The following is a 24653-nucleotide window of genomic DNA, read 5'->3' as shown; positions in this document are numbered from 1 at the left end:
TCCGCTGCAGCGCACACGGACCGAAGACGTCGCAAGAGGCTTGAAAACCGGTGTGGTCTCTCTCGGTCTTCCTCGGTTGCATATCTGTGAACGGCGCTGAAGACTCGCCATATTAAGCTCCTTCGGAACCGTACCACACTGAAAGCCTAATCGCTACACTGGCGCCACTCGGTCGAGCATCCGCGGTAGACTACACATACCTGTCAAGTCAAAAGTCGCGTATGATGCGCCAAAACAAGTTTTTTTTTTTTATGGGTTCGTTTAAATAGGGATCTTTCTTGGATCTTTCTTGTTATAAAGAAACGGGTATTCTTGAACAGCGTTGATCAAAACCGCCGCGGAGAGTTCCGTGGCTCTGTATTCATAGCCGCCACCACGAACCGAGTCGTTCTTCACTTCCGAGGTAGCCGCTGATCAGTTCAGCCGCCGGGCGACTCGGCGACCGGTTCGAAAAATTCGGCCTGGAAGCGACCGCCCCGAAGCGGTCGCTTTTGCGACAGCGACCGTCACTTTTTCAACAACAGCGAAAAAAAAAAAAAAAATGACGCGCGCGACAGTTCCGAATTTCAAGTATGGCTGCGCCTCAAGTCTGAGCGCAAATGACGTTTCGATCCGGTGAAGCCAAACAATCAGTACCAAAAGAGCATTGTCAAGTTGCTCGTATTCTCCGTGCGTTTCCTATAACCGGCTAAACCAATCACGTACAAAAAAAAAAAAAAGAAAAACTGAAAATCGCGGCACATTCAGTGCGCCTGGTTGGTGTAGTCCGTATTAGCCAATGCACAAAGAGGACGACTGCCGCGACGATCCATCGGATCGTGTCCTCGCTCGTACTCGGCGTCAAACTGAGCGTAGTAGCGCGTGTTCGTTGAGTGATGAATGTCCCTCGGCAGAGTCCCCCTCTCGGCTGGCCGGGCCCGGCGATCTGGTGGGCGGCGCGGGACTGGTGCCGACGTCCAAGCTGGGCAAGCAGTACGTCGCCCTGGACTCGGACTGCATGAGCGTCAAGAGCGAACACAACCTCACCAATGTCCTCATACAGAACAAGTGAGCCTCAACCCGTGCGCCTCCTCGATCGCGAGGCCGGGCTGCCCAATCTTCGACGTCTGCTGAAGAAGGCCAACGCGAGGGGTGCAGGTTGGAGACGAGCGCTGAGTTAGCGTTCGGCCGGGACTCGTTTTCAGTCTGTTACCCATGCGGGAGTCCGTTCGATGACGAAGAAAAATCTAGATTTGCGGCCTTGTTACATAAAGATTTTTTTTTCTTTTTATCTCGTCTTTTGTAGGGTTTGGGCTTGTGTAAGCTTGTTGCGCTCAGAACTTACAAAAATGTCGACATCTTCAAACAATCAAACAAGAAAAAAATTATCTCAAGGACTTAGCGCTCATGTTGTTCTTGTTTTCCTTTTCCCGCAGTTGAAGTTACGGTTAACGTACGAGGTAGGCCGACGTGTTTTAAATCATTTACGTTCCCTCAGGGATGTCGTATCTTTTACTTGTACACAAATTGAACACTTAAACAACAAAGGTTGTACAACTCCCGGTATTTTTTTTTTTTTTCCGTTAAATTTTTAGGAGACAAATTTGGGTCAACTTGAGGGGACGCACATGGAAGGGCGTTGCCGCGAGTTGTGCTTTTCCGCATTATGGGTATGCCTGCGGCGAAGCACGCTTGCCGGTTTGATGGCTATCACCGTGATGGCTGTTTTCGTTTACCTAGTTTCTCGGCGTATTGTGTCCTTTATCGCAATATCCGAGGAAGACAAAAGTTTCTTTCGAATAAAACAAAAACTCACTTTAAAAAAAAATAATTAAGGGCCGGTGCAATCAAAAAATATTAAGGAGGTTACGAAGCACGTGAAAAGTAGCGTGAGTCATTAGTTTCCAGATCAGAGTGCTAAGTTTTCACTCTCTATTCAAGCTGTTTTTATGATTAAATCGTATACTTATGCCCACGTAAAAACACTTACCTACCTTTTTTCTTTTTTTTTTTTTTTTTTGAGGGGGGGGTAATTTTGCGCGTTGAGCTGCTTCGCGCCGTAAAAAACTTGACACAGTTAGCGAAAACAGCAGTCCTTTGATGTGTTATAGTATTCTCCCACAGCTGAAACTATTTTACCAACAATACGAACCAGGGTAAAAAAAATAAAAATAAATTATCAAATAATTATTATTTATTTTATTTAGGTCAGATTTTTGTGATTTATATAAAATTATTTTGATTCAAACCGCTGTAGCTATAAAATAGTTATTTATTACCAATAGATGTATTTTTCAACAAGACAGATTGATTGAGTAATTGGACCGATCACTGATAACAATGCGGAATAAAAAATAACTGGAAATGTAAGGTACACTTTAAAAACACTTTTTTTTTCTGTAATCCCCGACGTAATAAAACACAAACAGCCTAATTGTTTTAGTAAGTTAAAAATCTTTTTGTTTTCTTTGAGTTCTGACTTTACTGCAATACGATATTTCTCTAGTTTTTATTACTTTCTTCGATGTTTTGTTTTTATTCCAATAGGACGTTACGTGCTTGACCAACGAAATGGAAAGTAGAATTCAAGCTCAACGCTTCGATTTGCACAGAGGAGCACTTCTTTTTGCTCGTGTTCAGTCTTCTATTAGTCTTTGTTGACGGTTATTTGATTTAAACAGAAAAGAAATGCACATCAAAAACATCAAATGATAGACAAGTGGTGAATAAAAAATATTTGCGAGAATAGTTTTGCGGGAAAGGTAAAATCTAAATCGTCATATTAAAACCATTCCGAGTTAGATGACGACTTAAGTCATATGATCGAAATATCAATTACAATCATATCGATGTTTATTCACCACCCCTTTCGACACAAATGTGAATATTATGTTGTAGATAATTGTGTCGCACAGTGTATATTGCTGAGTTTCTTTCCACCTAACTCGAAGGCGCGTCCGGAACGCTAGTCACTAGAGAAGAAAAAATAAATAAAAACGAGCGCCAACGCCGCCAGGACGGAGGCGCGCACAACGGCTCCTCCGAAAGAAAGAGAGGGGAACACTGCGTGCCCATGCGCAGTTGCCGAGCCCCGATGGCCAGCCTGGAGTGCCTGGACGAAGGCACGTTGTCGAGCGCCAGCTCGGTGCCGGCCAGCCAGCCGCCCACCCGCCAGGTGTCGCTCTTCGCACAGCCGGCCATCCGATACAGGTGGGCAGAGGCTGCTTCGATGACAGCGCCGCTTCCGGGCTGGACACGCTCACGGAAAGACTCCATAGACCCTTTTCGAAAAGTCCGCGCCATCTACTAACTGCGGCGCCATTTTTCTGACTCCGCTATTGTTCGGGCACGTACTCTGACTACATAGTAGACACAGTCTTGGGTAGTGTCCCGTGAATAGTATCGCGATACAGTAACTCGTTAGTAACGCGTTCCTTTTATTTTTAAGTAACTGTAACCGAACCAGATTCTTAAAAATCTAATTGTAACAGTAAACAATTACTTAAAAAGCAACGTACCCAAGACTAAAACTAGACACAAATTGATGCGTCAGCGTTAGGCATAAACTCTGCTCAGCTCGTGTCGAAAAAAAGCGCTGCGTCATCGTTGGGTGAGAAGTCGGGATCGGTCAGAAGTTTCGCACACCAAAAAATGGCGATCTCCAGACTCCGATGGGGTTTCGAAAAGGGTCCATTGAGTAAATCTGACGTGGCGGGGCAACAATCGATCCTGCTGCTGCTTTGCACTGTATGAATGTAATTCGGGGGGAGGGGAGAGAGAACAATTTTTGGGGCTAAGTTTCGCTACGTTGACCCAAGACAGTGCCGAAAAGAGCAGCCGACAGTTTGATCCAAGGGGGCGGGTGTCTTAACCCTGGACACGGCGCTGACGTATAGGTGCCATGGGTGGGCAGAGGCAGTTCACTCCCGTGTGCTCAGTTTCGTCTCATACCAAGAGACGTTACAAGCCACGTTAACCAATCCAGCGTTCCACGCGTACCACGTGATTTCAAGACTGCACCACCCTAAGATATAAAGTAACAGAAAGGTATACGGATGTATGCAATCCAGTGAATGAATGTTGTCGTAGGCTGATATACCCGTCCTAAAACTAAACGTCCGGCATGGCGTACACTACCAACTAATACAAGCTTAGTACAAGCTTGCAGAAAGAGCTTGAAAAAAAATTCTGCAATGCCTCAGTCTTGAAGCCGACGTTTTGCTAAGAAGCTTAGCCTTTAAGAATGTAAGCCTCCTAAGAAAACGTCGGTTGCCGGTCTGTGGGTTTTCAACGGTCTTCCTAGAGTTCTCCGAATTCGTTTTATTCCCAGAAAAATGTGTTTAGTAATGTGTATGTATGTATGTATCACACAGAGTTGTCGCGCTTTCGACTTTTATAATAATTTTAAGACTTATGTATTAACGTGTTTTATTTTATTTTGTTTTTCACTTTTTTTTATACAGATACACAAAGCAGATGACTTTAGCCTCGAATCATTTCACTTAGATTCACTGGTTTCACTTACTGCCGTTGGCCCTGTGATACCAGCGTGTTGATTTTTTTTTACTTGTACACATCCTGTGCATTCTTTTTTTTTTTTTTTTTCGGCAATACGTGGCAAACACATTTTGTGATGTGTTTCTTTTTACGGTGAAAGCCTGTAAAATGTTTCACGTAGGGTGCTCGTGGCATGTGACGTCATAGTGTCTCGTGACGTCATTATGTTGCATAATGTCGTGTAACGTGACAACGTGCCGAAAACATTATCCCGCTAAATTTAGCGTGGACAATTGATCCGCAAATCGTAATGGTAAAATAGGTGCGCAGCGTGACTGTGTGTACTCTGGCTGTTGCAGAATGCGGCTCGTCGGCTGCTGCCCAAGTTTATATTGCAACACACAAAAAAAAACTGTTTTTTTTTGTTTTTTTTTTACGGAAGTACATTTGTTTAGTGTTTGTAGGTCGTGCTTTTTTACATTATTAATTGATTCGCTCCATTACTTTGTGCTCTCCCAAGGAAGTTAGGAGAGCCGATTTTCCCAGCTAACCGCCGTGCTCTCAAAATTATCGTTCAGCTACAACCTTTCGCTTTGCTAACGTTTTCGCGTTTGCTTCTTCCCGTACGCAGAAATCTGGGCAAGTCAGGCCTGCGCATATCAAACATAGGACTAGGTAAGTGAACCAGTATTCTTTTTTTGTCCTCGTACGTCAATATGGCAGACGTCGATATCGACAGAAGCAGAAGCTGCCACGTCCATTACTGGGAGTAGCGTACATAGAAGAAAGCAAACACGCGTAGGCTCCATTCAGTTTGCTCCCCTTGCATTTGGAGAACTAAAAACAAACGATCATGCCAAAAATCACTTGGGATAATCTTGTCCAGAGCTCTACAACATGCGCATGAACGTTGGCAGCAGATACGGGCGCGAGGGTACGATCAATTAATTAAACTTCAATACTTGTTCAGAAGAGTCAAACGGAAAAAATCTCTAACTTCACATTTGTTGAAAAAAAAAAAAAAAAAACACGCCGGCGTAACAGCAAATTAAATTTTCTAAATAAAATCCTATGCTTGTTTTTTTTTAGCTATTGGTTTACCTCGATATTGAATGTATTAGCGGAAGCTTGAATGTGTTCATTTGTGGCAGCTCATTTATGTCTTCATAAATCATACTATAAAATAAAGCCCTTCGCTTTAGAAGGCTCACGAGGCATAAATAATTATGTTTATTTTCTGTTCCTGGAGTTCATTAAGGCGTTTGGCTTTGCTTCCAATAGATATGATGCTAATGACAGTGACGTCATTGTATATCGGTGTCATGATGATACAAGTGGAGCCATAATAATAGAGAGCAAAAGGAGAATAAAAAGAGAGAAAGGGAAGGAGTAGAAAGAAGGCTTTGAGGTCAGGCCTTCTCCCATACCATCTCTTTTACTGCTTTCTATTCGTTTCAGGAGACTGCAGGCGATAATCGCAAATCGTAAAACAAAGTAATCGTGTTTGTTAAAAGAAAAAAAGAAGAAAAACATTCCGACAGTACTTTGGTCATAACAAAATCGTCATACGCGGAATTAGTCGGTAAATATCAGTACAGTAGTATTTATGTGTCGGGATTCATACCGCGACCTCCAGCGCCTATCTGTTTTGCATGTGTGCGACGATAAACGTCGTTGCGTTGACAGACTGCATTGTTCTCTTTTCCGTAATGTTTCTGCGTCTTTGCTTCTACGTCTTATATTTGTTTACTAACTGTGGGTAGTCGCATTATTCCCAGTATCTTAGTGCACTCTATTTTCGGGCCATCGCTTTTTTTTTTAGCGATCTCGGTATTAGCTGAGGCCAATCACCACGAATCGCAGTGATTGGATAGCTGCGTGTTCTGTGGGAGAGTCTGGAAAGTCTCCACACGTGCATGTTGTTTGTTGAAGCGTCGGATACGTGAATCGGAGCTCTGAGCATGCCCATTGGTTTTTTCAGGCACCTGGGTTACCTTCGGATCCCTAATTTCGGAAGAGGTGAGTTGCTCTGCTGGGACTAAAGGGCCCCAGCGTTTGAGGGCCAGTTTGGTCGAAATTTTTATTGTTCTTATGACCGGCAGTCTGAAGAAACGTAAAGTCTCATGGAGAGAAATTTACCCCTCTTTGGGAGATGAGGGAGATATGAGCGTTTATTGATTTCCTGAGAAAAATAATAAAGCACGTTGGGTAAAAAAAAAAGCTTTGTTTTGTTTTTGTTTTTGTTTTTGTTTTGTTGTTGTTGTTTTCACAAAGGAAAGCGTTGTTCCCAGCTTCCAACGCGTGTTTTTTCGCCGTTCGTCATTTCGTCATTTTGGAGTAAAATACTTTGTTCATGTGCTTTTCAATGTTTCTTTGTTTGTCTTCTTAGCCACGCAAGAGAACTTCTTTTTATTACGGGATTTTTTGCTTCGGCGGTTGTATTTCTTTAACATCTCACTCAGTCACGGCGCTAGCTTTAAGTGTGACTCGCCAGACAAATAGTAGTTACCCACATGCAGAGTTACTTTACTGCGCAAGATTTTAGGCATTTTCAGGAGCTAGAAACATCATAAAATCATTCGGACGCGTTATGGCTTATATAAAAAAAACGAAAGACAGATTGAGTGCATGCACAAACAAAAATCACGCGTTTTTGAGAGCGTTGCCTGACAGATAATAACTTCACTGGATGAACGTAGCAACTAGGATACACTTTTGGTGGAAAGAAAAGAGTTTCTTCAGTTAGGAGGTCAATTATTAAAAACTGATGACGGTGTGCTACTGGAAAAGTGTTAAAGGTACCCTGCATGGATCTAGCGTAGAAAATAAACATTTGCGTATTCTGATGCCATGAAAACGATCAGGCAATGATCTTACTTTAAATGCGGGGAACGTTTTGTAACATAGCATGAAACCCCGGATAGTATTTGAAGTGCAGCATACCTCTGGATCTTTCTTTTTTTTTTTTTTTAATTCGATAAAAAACTTTTTCACAAACTTTGCACGGCATGCTTTTTTTTGCGTTTTGTTAATTTGTGGTCTCACGTTTGTCACAGGCAGCTGAGGAAATCGTGACCGCGGCGTTTGAAAGTGGAATCAACGTGTTCGACACAGCGGACATCTATGCCGGAGGAAAGTAAGTCACCGGTCATACATTCGTCTTTTTTCGTGGGATTAACCAGCGTAAAATGTGATCCGCTTTAGACATTGTGATTTTCATTTGTATTCAAGCGTGGGACACGTTTCGTGGGTACACCGGAAAGCACTGCAAGTTCCAACTTGCGTTCAGAACAACCGAAACAACAGCAACGACAAATTCACCGGAACAAGTGTTAGTCGTACATAACGTCGCAAACGGTGCAAGAAGGAGCTTCGCGCAGCAATCATGAATCACGTATGTCCTGATATCCTGGTCGTTGCTGTCATTTTAATTGCTGTGGACGCGAAGGAGGTAAATCTGGGAATTAGGTTTAAATGTTTTGAACGATATCACAAAGACACCGTAAGAAAAATCGGTTGTGTACCCATATTTTGAAATCGCTGTGATTATTTGTTTACATCTCAAGTCATGTGCATTGAATGTATCATAACTTTTAAACAAATTACACAATTATACCCTTACCATAAAAACAAAAAAAAAAAAACCAAATCTGCACGTCAAAGAGCCGGTGATGTCGGGTGTGACAAGGCCACACAATGGGCATTGCAGTTGTTTGTCGTTGTTGTTGTTTTTTGTTAAAAAAGTGCTTTGCATAAAAAGTAACTTTCTTTAAGAATCTCTCATATCGAAAGACCTTATTCAGTTATTGCTTGAAGACAAGTTTCTTGGGAGTTAAATGGCTTTGGCTCAGTCAAGAACCATAATTTCAGCGCCTGCTGTTCCTTGTGAAGAAAATTATGGATGCATGTAATAAATTAAAGGAGTTTTCCTTGTCGATCTTCAGGCTTACAATAGCGCATTCAAAAGAGCCGGCGGCCGAGCGTCCGATATGACATTGTCTTAGGAAAGTTCAACGACGACTGCTGTTTTTTTTGTTTTGTGTGTGTGTGTTTTTATTTTTTTTTATTCAGGGTTCACAGTGGAGAAAGAGAGAGAGATACAGTTTATTTTAAGCAGGATGTCAAACCGAACCCGAACCTGAACCTAAAACCGAATCAAAACGGTTATTTTTGACCAAACCGGAACAAAATCAAAACCGAAATCGAACGCCTCATATTGAACCCGAACAGGAACGAAACCATAATCTGATGTGGCGGTTACCGGTTCAACGAAAACGGTTCAGGGCCAATTGTGTGAATAATTGGTCTAAATGTGAAAAGTCGAAGGCGTATTTTTTTTTTTTTCTTATTTTGCCAAGGCTAATTCTACATAATGTAAGATATTTTTACATTTCGTTTTTGTTGCATATGTAATAAAGAAATACATTATCGTCTGGAGAGCTTCAATTTTTTTTGTTTTTTTGTTTCTTGGATTGCCCCTGGCGGCGCGGTAGCGGCGGCGGCGATTTCAAAGCACCGCTTGGCCACTTGGCTACGAAATGTCCGAGTGTCCGAGCGGATCGCGCCATTGTAGGCACGGAGGCCTACGCGTCCGCGAATGTTTGACCTCAAGAAGGACCCTAGTTGCAGTCGACGAGCCATTTAGCCAATCGAGCTCCGAGAGCGCACCACGTGACCTTCCGCTTGAGTGCAGCGACACCCTGCAGGAAGGGGGGACAAGTATACCGCGCTATAGTATAGTCGGCAGTATAGTTGGTAGGGTCGCCTGTGGTCCATTTAAATGAAAAACATTTCCTTCTACGTGCTCAAAATGATACCTTACAAAAAAAGATGGGTTTGTCCGAGGCAACGTTGCTCGGCGACGCGCAGCGCCCTGGATGGAGGCAACGGGGATAAAGGGGGGAGGAGGAGGAGGAAAGAGGAGAGGAGAAGAAAATGTTTTTTTTTTTTTTTTTTGTATGTTTGGCAGATTAGCAAGGCCAGCATGTCGCCTGTTCAACCAATTTCTCATTTTTGTTCGAAGCCCTCTTTCATCGTCTTCAACTGAGCATTCGAGAAACGTCGTTCGCTGTGGTGACATTACCGGAACTTTGTTCGGTGGCTGACAGGCACAAAGGACCCGGTCTGAGTCTCTCAGACCTGGTCATTTGCATAGAGCTTTGTTTGCGATAAAATCTCAAAGTGACTAGACAAAGCATCGCCGCGAGGTTTCTAGAACAGCGTTTTTCCGCCGGAACCCGAAGCGCTGTCAAGACGTAGTCACATTTCATTATACGCGCGTGTTCACGTGCCCGGTCATTGATCGGCCAGTCTGGCCGATGTATACACGACCACAGCTGAACGGGATTCGATAAACTACCCCAACTCCGCACTCGATGTCCCTGTTTCTGTGTTTTACGGCACATTTCTTTCCTCTCGTTCCCCTGTCAGCCACTCCAGGGCATAGCTGTGACCTCTTGCTGGGTGCCGAAAACAGGTAGCATGTATAAACAAAACACGTGTGTGCAGCGCAAAACAAATTAAAACGTATGTAGGGCAAGCAATCTAGCCAGAGACCTTTTTACAGTTTACAAAATCCCAGCCCAGCGTGCGATCTTCACAGCCCAGCACGTGCGTGTTCGTCGCTTCGGCAAGCGAGCAAAGCACGCGCTATACGCCCGAACACTAGGGATGGCACCGGCCACGAGCTCTTTTTTGGAAAGGTCTATACACCCATCCCAAAAATACGCCCTCTTCTGGCAGAGTTTGAAATACTGCACAGCTGCGTGTGCAAAAGACACCATAAAAATGGAAAGCCGATCGTTTATATATAGTTCACTTAAGAACAGCTATATACAAGTAATAGCTTTGCCACATTAATGGTATCTTTTGCGAACGTCACTGTGCAGAGTTTTCATTTCTGCCTGAAGAGGGAGTATTGGGATGGGTCTATTGCAAGTATCTCGTGTTCAGAAAAGGCTGCACGAAGAGCTCGGTCAATATTCAAAGGTCGAGTTAGGAACCGGTTCGAACCGGTTCGCACTTATTAAAACCGGTAACCGGAGTGTGCGCTACCCTAAACCGGAACTGAACCGGAACAAAATACAATGCTACTGAACCCGAACACGAACCGAACCGAAATAATGACCGGTTCGGCACTCAGATTTTAAGACAACTCCCAGTCCGAGTCGTCGTTTTACAGTGGAGTGGAATCTACGTGACGGCTGAACCAATGAACCATCGGTCTTGTTCCACGTGACTACACTGCTCGCCCGTGTAGCGTCGACTAGTGAAAGTAACTCTGCCACAGTGTTACGCTGCCGCAAGACCGACGGTTTGTGGGCCCTGCAAGCACTTAGCTTCCGCTTCACTAAACAAATTATACTTGACATATAACGCACCTAAAGGTCCTAAACTGAAGCTACAATTAAAAAGACTAAACGTGTTTTTTTTTTGTTTGTTTTTTTTAATAAAGAGGAGCTTCAATTGGGGGATATGTGGCAGGCAAATGCACAAGCTGATCACCACATTCGCAGCTGCAAGGTCCTTATTTTGTTGTCGGGTTAGTTGGAACGCCTTTAGCGTGAACAGCGCACACTGTAGCAGATAAGAGCCACTAAAGTGAGATGGGAGGGCATGCACCTGCGCCGTCTAGCGAGCCCGCCGCCGACTCCGCGTTGTTTTTGCGCCGGTGCAGAAAGTCACAAGAAGCGATTCCTTTGTATGTTCTCTTCCCCGACAGGGCGGAGATTGTGCTTGGCAAGGTGCTCAGGAAGAAGCGCTGGAGGTAGGTTTCTTGTTTTGTGTGTGTTTTGTTTGCGGCTGTCTGTCTGCCTTGAGCTCGCTCTCCCGCCCCGCTCGCCACCTCCTCGCGGTGGGCCTGGCCTCGTTCCAGGTCTTTATGCAAGCGGGAAAGTGAGGGCAACACGTTGTTCGGTGTTGGCTGAACGGAGCTGCGTCACGCTCGTTTGACGGAACGCTTTCCTCCGAAGGACGACCTCCGTGAAACGAGCGCCGGTGCGGTACATACGCGAGTGCCGTTGTTGTCTGGCGCGTAACGCTGAATCGTCTCTATTTCCGCCTCTTCGTCCGCGCAATTAGCGCGCCCGATAAAGCTCGGCCGGCTAATAAACTAAGGTGGTTAGGGGACGCACCAGTCCGTCAAATTGTTTCGAAAGACAAACAATAGACAACGGCAACGCAATACTGACGACGCATACCGTGGTTCGGGACCGAGAAGATGCGAACTATACGCGTTTGATTATGTTTACCCCCGCAAAATAGCTTCCGTTACTAGCTTCCTCGATGCCAAATGTGTCTAGCGTTTATGGTTCTGCCATTATGAAATATGATCACTCGCTCAGTGACAAAAGATTGGGCTTGCGAGATTTCCTTAGCATCGAGCAATTGCGTTGTAATAGTTACCTTACACTTATTCATTGTCAAGAATATGCTCTATCGTTTACTTGTTGCGTTTTTGACCAGGTGACTGCAATAGACCTTTGCATCGCTTATCACTCGGGCGAAAAATACTGAGTCACTGAGCTGCGGACGTATACGCATCATCTTATGTACAGGACAGCAGAGCAACAGCGCATGCGCAGAAGGCGCTCCACGGCCCAGCAGAGAAAGATGGCACCGCGCAGAAGGCGATTTTTGCGAAGGTCAATAGCAGACAGCTTTTTGTGTGTGTGTCTGTGTTTTCCTAGTTCCTCTGCATATGTTTGTATCATACTGGCCTCCCCTATGCTTAATGATTTTAGAAAGTTACAAAGCAAATTTTCCACGAGGAAGTCGAAAAAAAATTCAATCACCTAAAAACACACTATTACAAACAAAAATGCGACCAAACAAACAAAAAAAAAGATTTCATGTATAAGTGTATGTCCGTTGACGCAGACTTTTGGATAAGGGTATATTGTGCCTTTTTCGAAAACCGCGCCAATGCGTGTCCGTCTTTGCTTAATCACGTATTTAAAACATGCATTGGACACGAGGCCTGCGTCAGCGTTCGGCGATGGCTCGGATCCAATGACGCGCTTCGTGCCCAATGAATGGATGGATGGGTGCTAACGGCTGTACCCTTTATATCGGGCGGCAGCTTGCGCCATCTAGCCTAGTTTAGCGTCAACAATGTCGACTGCCAATGTTGCTCGATGCACTTTCGAAAAGAGTCTATTAATAAGGTTTCACGAAGCCTACATTTCCTCAACCGCAGACGATCTTCTTACGTAGTCACGACCAAGTTCTTCTGGGGAAACAAGTAAGTAAACTCGACCAAATCCTGGCACGCAGGCAATTGCCTAAATTAACTTATATATATATATATATATTTGCTAAATGTTCGCACATTAGGCGCAAAATCTCGCTTACACCTATAGGGAGTATTCACTGGCGGCCATAGCTGTGTGCGCGATTGCTGAGCGCGTGCTGACGGCGAGCTTCCACAGTTCTTTTTCAGCGTGCATTTTGCACCATCAAGATTGCCGGTCTTAGCAGTCTATTAATGTGACCTCGCTTTGAGCATGCGCTTTAAAGAGCACCCACAAATATGGCGTCCAGTGAATACTCCCTATACTGGTCGAAGCGAGGTCTAACAAAAATTCGTATTTATTTTATGCCAGTTACGTCGAGCACCCCAATGCGCGTACCCAAACGTTTATCTTGAAACCAGTGCATCGAATAGCGATCGTGGTGAGTGTATAGAGTCTAGACTGTATAGCTTTATTCTTCCAAGGTCCGACCCAGAACGAGGACTCTCAAGAAAAGTCATCATAGAAGGTGAGTCATTCTTTCTCAGATCCGCTGAAGACTTAAGGTCACACTGCTGATACAACAAACAAAAGACAGTTTGCAGTCATTGTCGAGTGCTGCCACACTGATCACAAAGAAACTGTCTTTAGACAGGAGCAAACACGTATTGCTTCAAACGTCCTTGGGGCGTGTCGGCAGATCTTCCTCTCATCATGTCTTCGGCGAACATAGTGTATTTTGTATGAGGTATGAACGGTTTGGCTGCGAGTTTCTAGCTTCGTTCGGACGGCTGCCTTATCGCGTTCAGAGGGAACCGAAACGGGAGCGAGGACGATGAAGTCACCCGGACAACTGCTATCGCAAAAATGAGCGTCGTCACTTTTGTTTTTGGTTGATGGAGACGCAGCCGAGGCAAATCTGTCAACTAGCCTTGTAAGGTGAAAAGGGGACGACGACTATTTATGACGCGAATCTCGAGCGTGCCTGCAGCACGACACGAGAAAAGAACGAGACTGAATGGGATAATAGCTTCCAAGACGGTCATTCGGTCGCCCGGTTTAATGTCCTTCTTCGTGACCAACGTCTTTTGTGGTGTCCTCTTGGGCAGACATTCAATCTTGGAGTTTGTTCTTAAGCTCGCCCCAGGTCACGGTGTAAGATAATACTCTTCAGGTGAGGACAGCGCGCTCCTCGCGCAGTGCAGATAAAGTTCGCTTTTCACTCTCTCTCTTTCTCTCTCTCACTATGGTTTCAAGCGGCGCCGGCACATGACTCGTCGACCCGCGGGCACGGCAAAGACGGCTCGTGCCGCCTCATGCTTCACACGCGCCGAGCTCCAGCGAGGTTGTCGCTCGTGCAGAAAGACCCCGGTGTACCCGGGTGTCCATGGCAATGAGATCATTTTTTTCGCTCTCACACAGTTTCGCCGTTTGGCTGCCGGCGACAGTGTCAGCCGCGGGCACGATGGCCGCGGAATAATTCAGTCTTCCGGATGCCCGTCGAACGAACACTATGTGATTCCTCGCGCCCCGCGTTCAGCCCCGCCGTGTCCACACCTAAAGAGTGTATCTTACACCGTGCTCCAGATGAATTATATGCTTTAATTCGCTTCATTTTAAAATTTCTGTTAATTTCGGGATGAAGAGGTATCAACACTCTGTCAAATAACTATTTTCTTTAAAATGTCCAGCCTTCTCATTTTGGTTACAGTGTTCTAGAGGGTGTAGGGGCAAGAGCGGCGCCCGCTTACAATAGGCCGCGTGAAGACGGTCGACGTAGATGGCCACGAGTGGCGCTGGAGTTCCGAGGCCACACGAACAATTTCTGGCAGAAGCCCTCGGCTTCCGAGTTGGGGACACAGGCAGGGATGCTGTGTGCTGGCCCAGTGCGGACTTAAATCGCGCTGCAGTGGCACTGCAGCCCAGCTGGAAGTGCAGCGACGCAGCCGAGAGGACTAAAAGGAGGCTGGAGGACTGGTGGCGAAGAATGCAACAGTAGTGTAATTTTTTTTCTCTCCGTTTTTATTCGGCTAGGTCTGATTTCTATTCAAACCACCCGCTTCAAAGGGAACAGCCATAAAATCATCATCATCATCATCATCATCTAGGAGAATTGGTGGCATATGGCAGATGTGCGATGAGCGAAGAAGAAGGCGAGGCTGAGGCGGTACGCTTCTCCCGAATGTAGCATTGTAGCAGTTTTCTTTGCGGTGTAGGGGTGGGGAGTTTTCACCGTTCCGTTGCCGTCTCGGTCAGGAATGCAAGGGAAAAAACGGACACACGCTGCTTTGCGCCGAGATGCAAGTCGGGCTGCCCCACTGATCTCAGAGGTCAGTGGGCTACCCGGACAACAAGGGCAGCCGGAGCACCAGCGATCGTAAGCCGTCGCTGTTTCGTGTGCCAAAGGAGAAGCCGCCCAGACTGCTGTGGGAACAAATTCTTAAACGAGAAGATAAACGCCTCGCCGAGACATGAGCGGTGTGCGCGAGACATTTGTCCATGGTACGGGCTGTTCCCTTTCCGCGGTGCCACGGCTCTCCTGAGCCAATAAAGATTACGATTACGATTACGATTTTGAACCGCTCCTTATCCTTCGAGACTCTCTGCACATCGTCAATGGCGAAGAGGTTAGGATTCTGCGTCGCAATATATTACGACTTTTTTGTAGTCCTTTTGCGTAGTATGTTGCTGGGTGTCTGTCACGTGCTTGCTGTGTAAGTCAATGAAATGTATTACCACTTTTGAGAGGTCATAAACCAGTGTGTTGAGAATAATATTTTTTTTTTCATGTTAGGGGTTGTTGAAGTTTGTGTTGATTATGTATTTTAATACTTCATATATTCCCAATCGAGGTATTTTTGTTCATAAACTGCCTTCTACAAGAGACAATTTGCTATATGCTCGCCAGTTGCAGTAGCACCTTGGCCGTTCCCAAACGCGCTCGGCCTTGCACCTTCCACAACGCTGGTCCCCGCATCAGCAACACGATGATAAAAAACAATAGACCAGTTTATTGTTCCGCTCACCATTAAAAAAGTGCGAAAGTTTTTTAGATTTATTAGTATATTTTTCCTAGCTATATGAGTGTCTTGTGGTTTCTTTCGCAGCTATTAATCCTGCAGCCCAAGTGATAGTGTTGCTGAACGATCTGTCAGTACTGGGGGGGGGTGAAGGGGAGGGGGAGGAGTGGATCATAATTAAATGATCTCCCTCAAAACATGCGAATATTTCAAGTAGAGGATGGCACACACTCTAGAGGCATTAGTCCAAAGGCAGAACTACAATTTTTGTACATTCGCAATTGTTTCGCGTCGCGAAAAGCTTTAGTCGAACCACAGTAGTGGTTCGACTGGAGCTTTTGGAGCTTTTGATTTCGTTGTGGCTGGAGCCACAACGTAATCAAAACCTCGTCTTTTGGTGAAGGTGCATTTTAATTTAGGTCACACCTACAGCTGGCCGGCGCCAAAGCAGAATAAACTATTTTCAAAAGCGCCATCCAATTATGAAATCAAAAATGTGGGCTCGCATACCGTTCTAGGAAATATCAAAATAATTCCGTGGCAGTTGGATTCTATTAGCTGTAAAACTGATCTGTCGAGTCGATTTCTTCGGAAATGTATTGAAGTTGAGTCCGGATTCTGGTAAACGCAAAACGCAGGGTCGGATCCAAGGGGGGGGGGGGGGGGGGGGGGGGGGGCGACGGGGGCGGCCGCCCCCCTTCAAACAAAGTCGACCCCCCCCCCCCTCCCCCCTTCTCGAAGGGCAATTTGCCGTGGGTGGACCTCCCGGTGCACAAGAAAGAATGGGAGAATAGTATCCTTACAAATTTTCCGCCCCCCCCCCCCCCCAAAAAAAAAAAAAAAAAACGAAGTTCTGGATCCGCCCCTGGCAGAACGTTCACATTAACAGGAGTGTTCCTTCGCAATGGGCGCTCAGGTCTGCAGGCGTCGCTTGAGAGACTACAATTGAGCCACGTGGACGTTCTCCTCATCAACAAAGCCGACCCAATGTGCCCCATGGAAGGTGCGCTCATTTCCCCTTTATATACAGTATATATTTTTTTTAATTGTTTTTGTTGTGTGCGGCAATTATTGTCGCGCCCAAACTTGAAAGGGTACGCGTGTCGCTCACGCATGCTTGAACAAAACTGGAGATTGTGGTTGTTCTTCGCACAAGATAGCCGATTTCGATGGGCTCAGCTGCACGCCCACGTTTAGAAACTAGCACGGTCCGAACTTATATCCACAAAAGTGCTATCGGAGGAAACGCGCTCGAGATGAATGTTAGGTTTTTTTTAAAATACAAATGATCTTGTATCTAACGATCACAACAAAACATATTCGATAGATCGTGATAATTTTAGGGAGCCGTGTTTCAAAAACTGCGGAACCACTTTTTTTTTTTTTTTTTTCAGAGCAAACAAAATGGCGGCCTAATTGTGGCTTGTTATGATTCGATATACATGACAAAAAACTCTAGTCCCATTTTTAAGTAATAATTACTATGAAAGCAAAAATCTTTTCTGGCTAAGGGACTGCAATGTAGTTGGTTCGGGATGAAACACAAATAGCTGCGGCAACTAAAATAACATGATGTGATCTTGTGTCCTACTCTCGCAGAAGTCGTGCGGGCGTGCACCCATTGCATCAATCAAGGCTGGGCCATGTACTGGGGCACCTGCCGATGGAGCAGCGTCGAAATAACGGCAAGGATTTACATTATTAAGGCGAAAGCCTTACTTGTCCCATTACGCGAAAAGGCGTCGGCGTTGTCCCCGAAAGATGGCCATAAAAATACGTCATCAATCCGTCGAGAAGCCGTCGTTGTTCGCCGCGCGTGCGCAGTGGGGGAGCGTGATACGTCACCGCCGCAGCGCCATGTGCGAAAGAAGGACGTGGCGCGCTGCTTGCAAGCAGTGTCTTTGGCGAGTTTTTGACTAAATGAACTGAAAAGCCCGCAAAGGGCGGTTAGCGTAAGTTTAAAGAATAAACAAACAAGGTGCTTAATTTTATGCCTTACTTGTTTAAGGTGGTGAACTGGGCCAGTTGGTTGACGTTATACATGATGGGGACAACAGCTCAGTAAGCGCGGACTACGAAGAAGAATAAACAGGACAGGACAACGCTGTTCATCATTGTCTTGTCGTGTTTATTCTTCTTCGTAGTACGCCGTTTTGTGAGCTGTTCTCCCTACCTTGCTTGTTTGTTTATTTTTTCTAGATATTTTAACCTTTTTGTTGTTGTTGTCCTTTAAGACATCGTGAACGGACCACGGGCATATCAGTGTCTAAAAGTCTACTTTATACTCTGGGACAACGTCGCACTAAAAGGTGCCGGAACTTTAGTTTCAAATTAGTGACTTTTTCTGCGTTTACATTTTTTTCTCACAAGGCAAAATCTGCAATCAGTCCGCAATAAACTCACGTGCCTGTCCCGTCACTTGATTTCCCCTGTGGAGATTCGAGTTCTAATGGCCCGAGATCATTTAACAGTTTACACACTTTGAATTAGTTCGAATTCGTAGCATTGGTATTCAGTTGCTGAGAAGACTCTATTATACGCTTATGTTTTCTCTGCAGTTATCGAGATACCTATAACTCAACCAGCAATTAGGTGTAATAAAATGACTGCAGTGTCTTTCAAAATAAAGGATTGGTTTTTCGCCCTTATATCCTACTGGGAAAAACACGTCAGCTCGGCTTCTGGTGGCTCTACAAGTTGCCTCGTCTGGCCCAAAGGAAGCAGTTTCAGAAGCATATCGGGCTTGCACGCTTCACGGGTGGCCATAACGGTTGTTCACGCAACTGGTCGTATTCAGCCAACGATAGGTTCAATGACGCTTTGAGCCGCCGGAAGGTCACAATGCCAACAACGTTGGCGTCATGTAATTTTATCTTGATTATAATCTCACAACTTCCGCTCACGTTTATCCTCCTTAGGAAGCGTACACTGTGGCGAGACAGTGCCACCTGGTGCCCCCCATTGTGGAGCAGACAGAGTACCACATGTTCCAGAGGGATAAGGTAGAGCTACAACTGCCCGAGCTCTACCATAAAATCGGTAAGTTCAGCCGCGTGTGACGTCATTGGTGCGCAATCACCTGCAGTGAATCCGCCATTATTACCCTAAGTTTTTTTTTTTCTTTTTTTTTCTTTTTTGCGCGTGTTTAACTTGGCTGGGGACAGCAAACGCACAAAGTCGACGGGCACAGCAACGATCTACGGTTGTCAGCGTTCAGACTGGTCTTGAAATTAGAACTGCCGAGAGACCAGCTCAGATTACTGATAGTGAAATCAAATGGCATGCCTACTCACCCGCTGATAAAGTACAGGGTGTCACAAAAGAAAATTTACACGGTCTTTTTTACCGCAAAAATAAACTAGGCATCGCCGAACGCTTATTCTCTGCCCAAAGGTAGAGCTAGAGGTCACAACCAGATGCCAAAGTTTCAGTCCGATCCGATAACTTAATCAAAAGTTATAAGTGATTTTCTAAAAATTTTAATGGGAAAATGGAGCCCATTTTAGCCAGTTTTCGGTTTCTGGTGCCATAGAGCCCCATGTGTTCGAAAACTCCGTCGGCCGCCATTTTCCCATTGAAATTTTCCGAAAATTACTTATAACTTTTGATTAAGTTATCGGATCGGGCTGAAACTTTGGCATCTAGTTGTGGCCTCTAGCTCTTCCTTTGGGCGGAGAATGAGCGTTCGGCGATGCCTAGTTTATTTTTGCGGTGAAAAAGACCGTGTAAATTTTCTTTTGTGACACCCTATATAATGAAAATAATCCAGAAAACCTAAGATTGAAAAATCGAAGCATTAAAACGACCACTCTGATCATGATTGTTGATGCTTGGAACTTGAAAAAAAGAGCCGCTACCAGATACCTGATTTGTTTTCAAAATACCCAGGACGTTTTGGCGAATGAAGCGATCATATAGCAGGCGGTAGGCAAATAGACAGCGTTGAAAAATATTTATTCCACCGATTGTTATGAGGGCCGATCGTGTCGGTGTCGCAGTTTCGAAGCACTGTCAGTTCAGCTCAACACCACGCTACAAAAGACGCTTTGGGGTACTGCCGGTGCTAAGTCAATTTTACAGTAGAAATAGGAATTGCATGAAGGAAAGAACCGGACAGAGACACTTGATAGAGTGGCGTAAATCCCAAACATACATCAGCGATGTCACTTTTCTCGGTTAGGGCTATCTGATTTGTCAGCGAATGAAGAACATTTTGAGAAAATAAAGAGCGGAAAATACTCCCCGTGTCAGGTTTTCTAATCACTGTCACTGGTCGATGTCGTACCGTGGTAATTTCCGGCCCTTCGAACGCACTAGCACTTTGTAGAGTCCCATTTCCAGCGATTCCGCGCCGCACACGAACAAAGGTAAACAATCAAGATGGGAGTTGTTCCCCGTGTTGTCCCCGCCGTCAGCGCGGTGTGACAGGGTTGTCGGTCAACAAATCGGGCAACACAGTTTCCGGGCGACAGCAACATGTTCCCCGACTGTCGTTGTTGCCTCGATGTGACAGGGTCGCCGGCAACACGATTTCCCCGTGTTGTCGGATAGAGTTGTCCAACTGTTGCCTCAGTGTGACAGGGCCTTTAACAATGCTGGGTTGGCCTTGTCCGATCGAATCCGCGGTCGTGTGCGTTCACGCCCGGCTTTCAGCTTTCAATCAACGCCGATAAGGCTGACGGGCCCCTTTCCCCCGCAGGGCTGGGGACAATGACGTGGTCGCCGCAGGCCTTCGGCGTCCTAACGGGGAAGTTTGACGAAGGCGTCAACCTTCTCTCCAGAGGTTCGTTTAGGGTAAGTTCGTTATTAGTTTATTACCGACGTGCCGTGAGCGGGGAAAGGCTGCAGCAAGGGTTTGTTGGCGGTGGTGCTGTTGAGCCAACTTATTCGCGATTATACTTCGTCTTACCTTAGCATGGACTATCGTTAGCCGCACATGCTGAAAGCGCGAGCTAGTTTCTTTGGATGAAGCCTCGGCGGCTGCCCGAACGCTCGCTCAGCGAGTAATCCAGTTGAGGCTAGCCACTCGCGCTTGCACAGCCTTCGCAGTTAGTCCATGCTAAGGGGAGACGAAGTAGAACCAGATAATCGCGTCTGAGGGAGGTCCATACTATTTTTCTTCTGTCATGCAACACTACGCCTTTTGTTATTATTAGTTCTTATTTCGGACGTGATTGGATGCGTGTACGTGAGCTCAGGCGCCCTCTGTGCTGTCCAGGTAGACAGGCAACGTGCGTGATCTGTATTCACATACCACTGCGCTGCGCCATCAAGCACAGCGAGATATTTATGGAGCATGGTAGTTGATTGATTGTGACGATGGAGGCAATCCAATTGACGGTACAAAATCACTACAGAATAGCGTCAGGAAAACTACTATTCACAGGTCACGTGTTGCCTGACGTGTTTTAAAAATGTTCAGTCCACCTACGAAATGAAAACCGGTATACGCACTCTTCTCTCAAAGGGAGGTATCATCTAAAGCATTACCTCCCCCACTAATGTATCACATTTGTACATGGCGTCATGCGGTGATGAACCGCTATGCACAAGGCGCGACACTTACAGGCTATAGCGCATGCGGGATTTCGGCGCCATTTCGCAATTTACTTTGAAATCTTACTGGCAGACAATCAAAATTTACCGCTTAGGTTAGTACCCCAAATAAGCACTTTCCACCACTGATGTAGTTTCGATGGGAGTCCTTTTCAATATTGAGAAACAAACAACCAGCGGTGGCTTGTTCGTGTCGAGCAGTGCACAACAAGCTGTGTGGTATTCTTTCAACATGGTGTAACGCGCCAAAACAACAGGGACAAAAAACGAAGGGAGAACTAGACAGGACGCGGCATAACTCTAAATAACAACGAAACATATTTGTTAAATTTGGCTTGTTATAAATACGATATAACTGATCAGTTCAAATGGCTAAAGAAAAATCGCTCGACGATTAGTTGTTATGTCTCACGCGTATGACTCCTGCCTAATTATGTCCAGTTCTTGTTCTTCAGCAATATATCTCGGCGGTTACCGACAAAGTGGACATACCGGAAAAGGCGGTCTGTGAGCATGGAGGCCGGGTTCCCCGGTACCAGTCCAAGCTCCAGGAGCTGTCGTACATCGCCGACAGGCTGGGCTGTACCTGCAACCAGCTCACTATAGGTGAGAAACAGTTGACTAGACGCTAATTGGGACCAAAAGCTCGTAGCGCGTACGGTAAAGGCGACCGAAATTATGCTTTTCGTAGCATGGTGCCTCAAGTGCGAGAACGTCCATACTGTCCTGGTGGGAGCGTCTTCGGTGGATCAGCTCTACGACCACCTTGCTGCCCTGCAGGTAAGCACTGTGGACCTTCGTTGTCTAGTTTGGAAATAAATGACCACTGGTCTCCAAAAACATGTCCGTTCTTGAACGGCAACTTTTCCCAAACTATGACCGAAGTCCGCGACGATGGTCAGAGACGTCCGCGCTGATTCTGAAATTGCTTTTCTGAAGATGGGCCAGACAGTGACGACAATCCACTGGATCAAAGCAGATATATTGACGACTGGTGCTCTGGGTGCCAGTTCGCTAATTTTTGCCTGAAAATGCGTTGTGAAGATATTTGTCTCCGACGTAACTTCAACTAGTTTTTTTTTTTTTTTTTTTTTTTTTTTTTTTTTTTTTGCAACATTACGTTTTCTGCGCTCGTTTCCATTAAGTCAGAGGCTAGTAACAGGGTTGTTTTTGAATCAAACTTGCGACTTAAACTTTCGTCCGTTAACTAGAACGTTAGTGGCATCATGTTCAACATGCAGACCTCAGCCTTCACACTGATCGCAAATCGCGGGTTCCAGTGATAAACATAAAACGATGTAAAATCGATGAAGATACGAACACAGACTTGTGTGGTGCCTTTGAAACTTGTACATTTGTTTGTGGTTGACACAAACATGTCAACGATGAACATACTGTTGACATAATTGTGGCGATGCACAAGAATTACTTGGCAGGGCGTGTACATGTATACTGCGTGTTAAAGAAAGTCTTATGTACTACCGCATAATCAATAGAAACAAAAGTGAAGCGAGTCTTTAGCACTGAACATGTAATGGGCACGTGTTTGGTCTTGTCTAACCAGGTGGTACCAAAGCTGACGTCTTTAGTGATGAGCGAGATCGAGAAAGTCCTGGACAACAAGCCCCGAGCCCTGCTGCCCAGGTGACAATTGCAGGAGCCCTGGCTGGGCCGGCCCATCCCCGAAAGTCCACGGACCATGTCCGAGCAACACATCGCCCTCGAATGCGACGACGTCGTCGTCGTTGCTCCGGAGGACTCCCGGACCGGAGTGCAGCGGTTCTTCAGCAGCGTCATGCGTGCCTGTGTCATCCAGTAGCCTCTGCATTGATTCGAGGAATGGTGGCCGTGCTCCAGCCGCGGCTTGGGTCTTCTTCTTGGAACTCGCAATTCGAGCCCTCGAGCTCAGTTGCAAGCGCTTATTTGGGGCCATTTCACGTGTAGTCAGAAAACATGCTACCTATTCCATTGCTGCTGTCGGAATGGTAACGTCGAGCGCGATCCCGTCTTGTTCGTGAAGCATCCATCCGCGGAAAGTTGAGGCGGTTTCGAATCAGTTCCCCAGTCGACTCGAGCCACCGCTTTATCTATAAGGCTGGTTCGCCCATTTACGTTTGGGTGCGATCAAGTGCGTTGTAACTGCTTATGACGAGTAGAGAGCCTAGATTTAAGAGAGGGAGCAACTCAAACCGTGGAGAGAGTTTGCAATTTAATGGCAACCCCGAAAGCGGACGGAGAGGCGGAGAATCTTGCAGACGATCAACGCTTTCGTCAACTCCTGGCACCTCGTATTGAAAGCGCTTCGCATAAACTACGTGACCCCAATCGAGCGCTTGGAAACACTCTGAAATCTGGGCACACTACCCAGGAGAGGACACACTGGCGCCATCTCTGGGGTAGTCCTGGGATTTTTCCCATCGGCGCATATTTCCTTTTCTTACCCACCATTCCTTCACCGTGAGCTTGAAATGAGTCTGCCAACGTTATAAGCGACCATTTCTCGTGGATAGCGCGTAGGTTTTATCTCGCAAGTGCTGCAAAACCTTCAGTCTAGTTTAAAAACATACGCAAATCGGGAGTATACCACAGGGCTACCCCATAGATGGCGCCAGTGTGTTCTCTCGACAAAAGCAGTCGCAATCGCAAATGTGTGAACGAGCCTGTAGCGTGCAAGGCCGCGTTATGGAACCGTACGACATGCGACGTAAAGTTAGCCTACCAGTACTACAGGTACTTGGTGAGCTGCGTGCGAGCACTTCTACTGCGGTGTTCCTATAATTCCCCTCCAGAGCCAACTTCGCGAGCGTTACGAAGTTCTACCCCGAAGTTTTTGTTCTTTGAGGCACTGGAGGAACCTCCCCTTGTCGTAAACGGATGACCGTTGAGAAACAACTGATTGATATTGACTGCGCAGATTAACAGCACGCAGAGATCCGACAGTCATACAGCAATCGTTCGTGTCTTAGGTCGAGAAACGAGTTTGCCGGTTATAATTTTTTTTTTTTTTATGGAGGCAATATCGAACTACGAATAAGAAAGAAACCGATTATTCCCGGAAACGCTACCGTTTGCCCGCAGGTCGGGAAAAAGGGAGTTCATAATGAAGAACAGTAAGAAGCGGAACGGCCTTGTGTGTTCAGTCTAGTTCTCTTTTACGTTTCCACCCTGGATCGGGATTTCGATCGATCATCGGGAAATTACACGATACCTGTAATACGTAGTTATATATCGTTCTGTGTAACTGAAAAGCAGCATCACTGCTGAAGTGACAGATGTATTTGTTACAAAATCCGGAGCAGAAGGCGTCACAGGCAGCGGGAGTAAGGAAGTTCAGAGCATTGGACGTTGCAGCCGCAGTTGCGATCCCTGT

At 45.9% G+C, this 24653-nt stretch overlaps 1 protein-coding gene across 1 annotated transcript; it reads left to right on the top strand.

Annotated features, from left to right (window-relative positions):
• The first annotated feature begins 938 nt into the window (after positions 1–938).
• On the top strand, positions 939–22980 carry LOC8024566 (voltage-gated potassium channel subunit beta-2). The gene is made up of 15 exons (XM_029977993.4): positions 939–1047; positions 3061–3189; positions 5108–5151; positions 6458–6495; positions 7533–7612; positions 11198–11242; positions 12674–12718; positions 13193–13236; positions 16644–16730; positions 17327–17412; positions 18646–18766; positions 20427–20521; positions 21739–21889; positions 21975–22063; positions 22848–22980. The coding sequence occupies exons 1-15, from the start codon at positions 998–1000 to the stop codon at positions 22929–22931; spliced, it is 1188 nt and encodes a 395-aa protein (XP_029833853.2). The 5' UTR covers positions 939–997; the 3' UTR covers positions 22932–22980.
• The last annotated feature ends 1673 nt before the right edge of the window (positions 22981–24653 follow it).

This window comes from Ixodes scapularis, unplaced genomic scaffold (genome assembly GCF_016920785.2).
Source record: "Ixodes scapularis isolate PalLabHiFi unplaced genomic scaffold, ASM1692078v2 PGA_scaffold1__304_contigs__length_218370807, whole genome shotgun sequence".
NCBI lineage: Eukaryota > Metazoa > Arthropoda > Arachnida > Ixodida > Ixodidae > Ixodes > Ixodes scapularis.
The sequence above is the reverse complement of the archived record's forward strand: the minus strand, read 5'-3'. Positions and strand labels throughout refer to the sequence as shown.

Coding starts and splice junctions, on each gene's coding strand:
- LOC8024566 (XM_029977993.4), top strand. CDS start 998: ATGAGCGTCAAGAGCGAACACAACCTCACCAATGTCCTCATACAGAAC. Junction 5,152..6,457: donor CATATCAAACATAGGACTAG/GTAAGTGAACCA, acceptor TGGTTTTTTCAG/GCACCTGGGTTACCTTCGGA. Junction 7,613..11,197: donor GACATCTATGCCGGAGGAAA/GTAAGTCACCGG, acceptor CTTCCCCGACAG/GGCGGAGATTGTGCTTGGCA.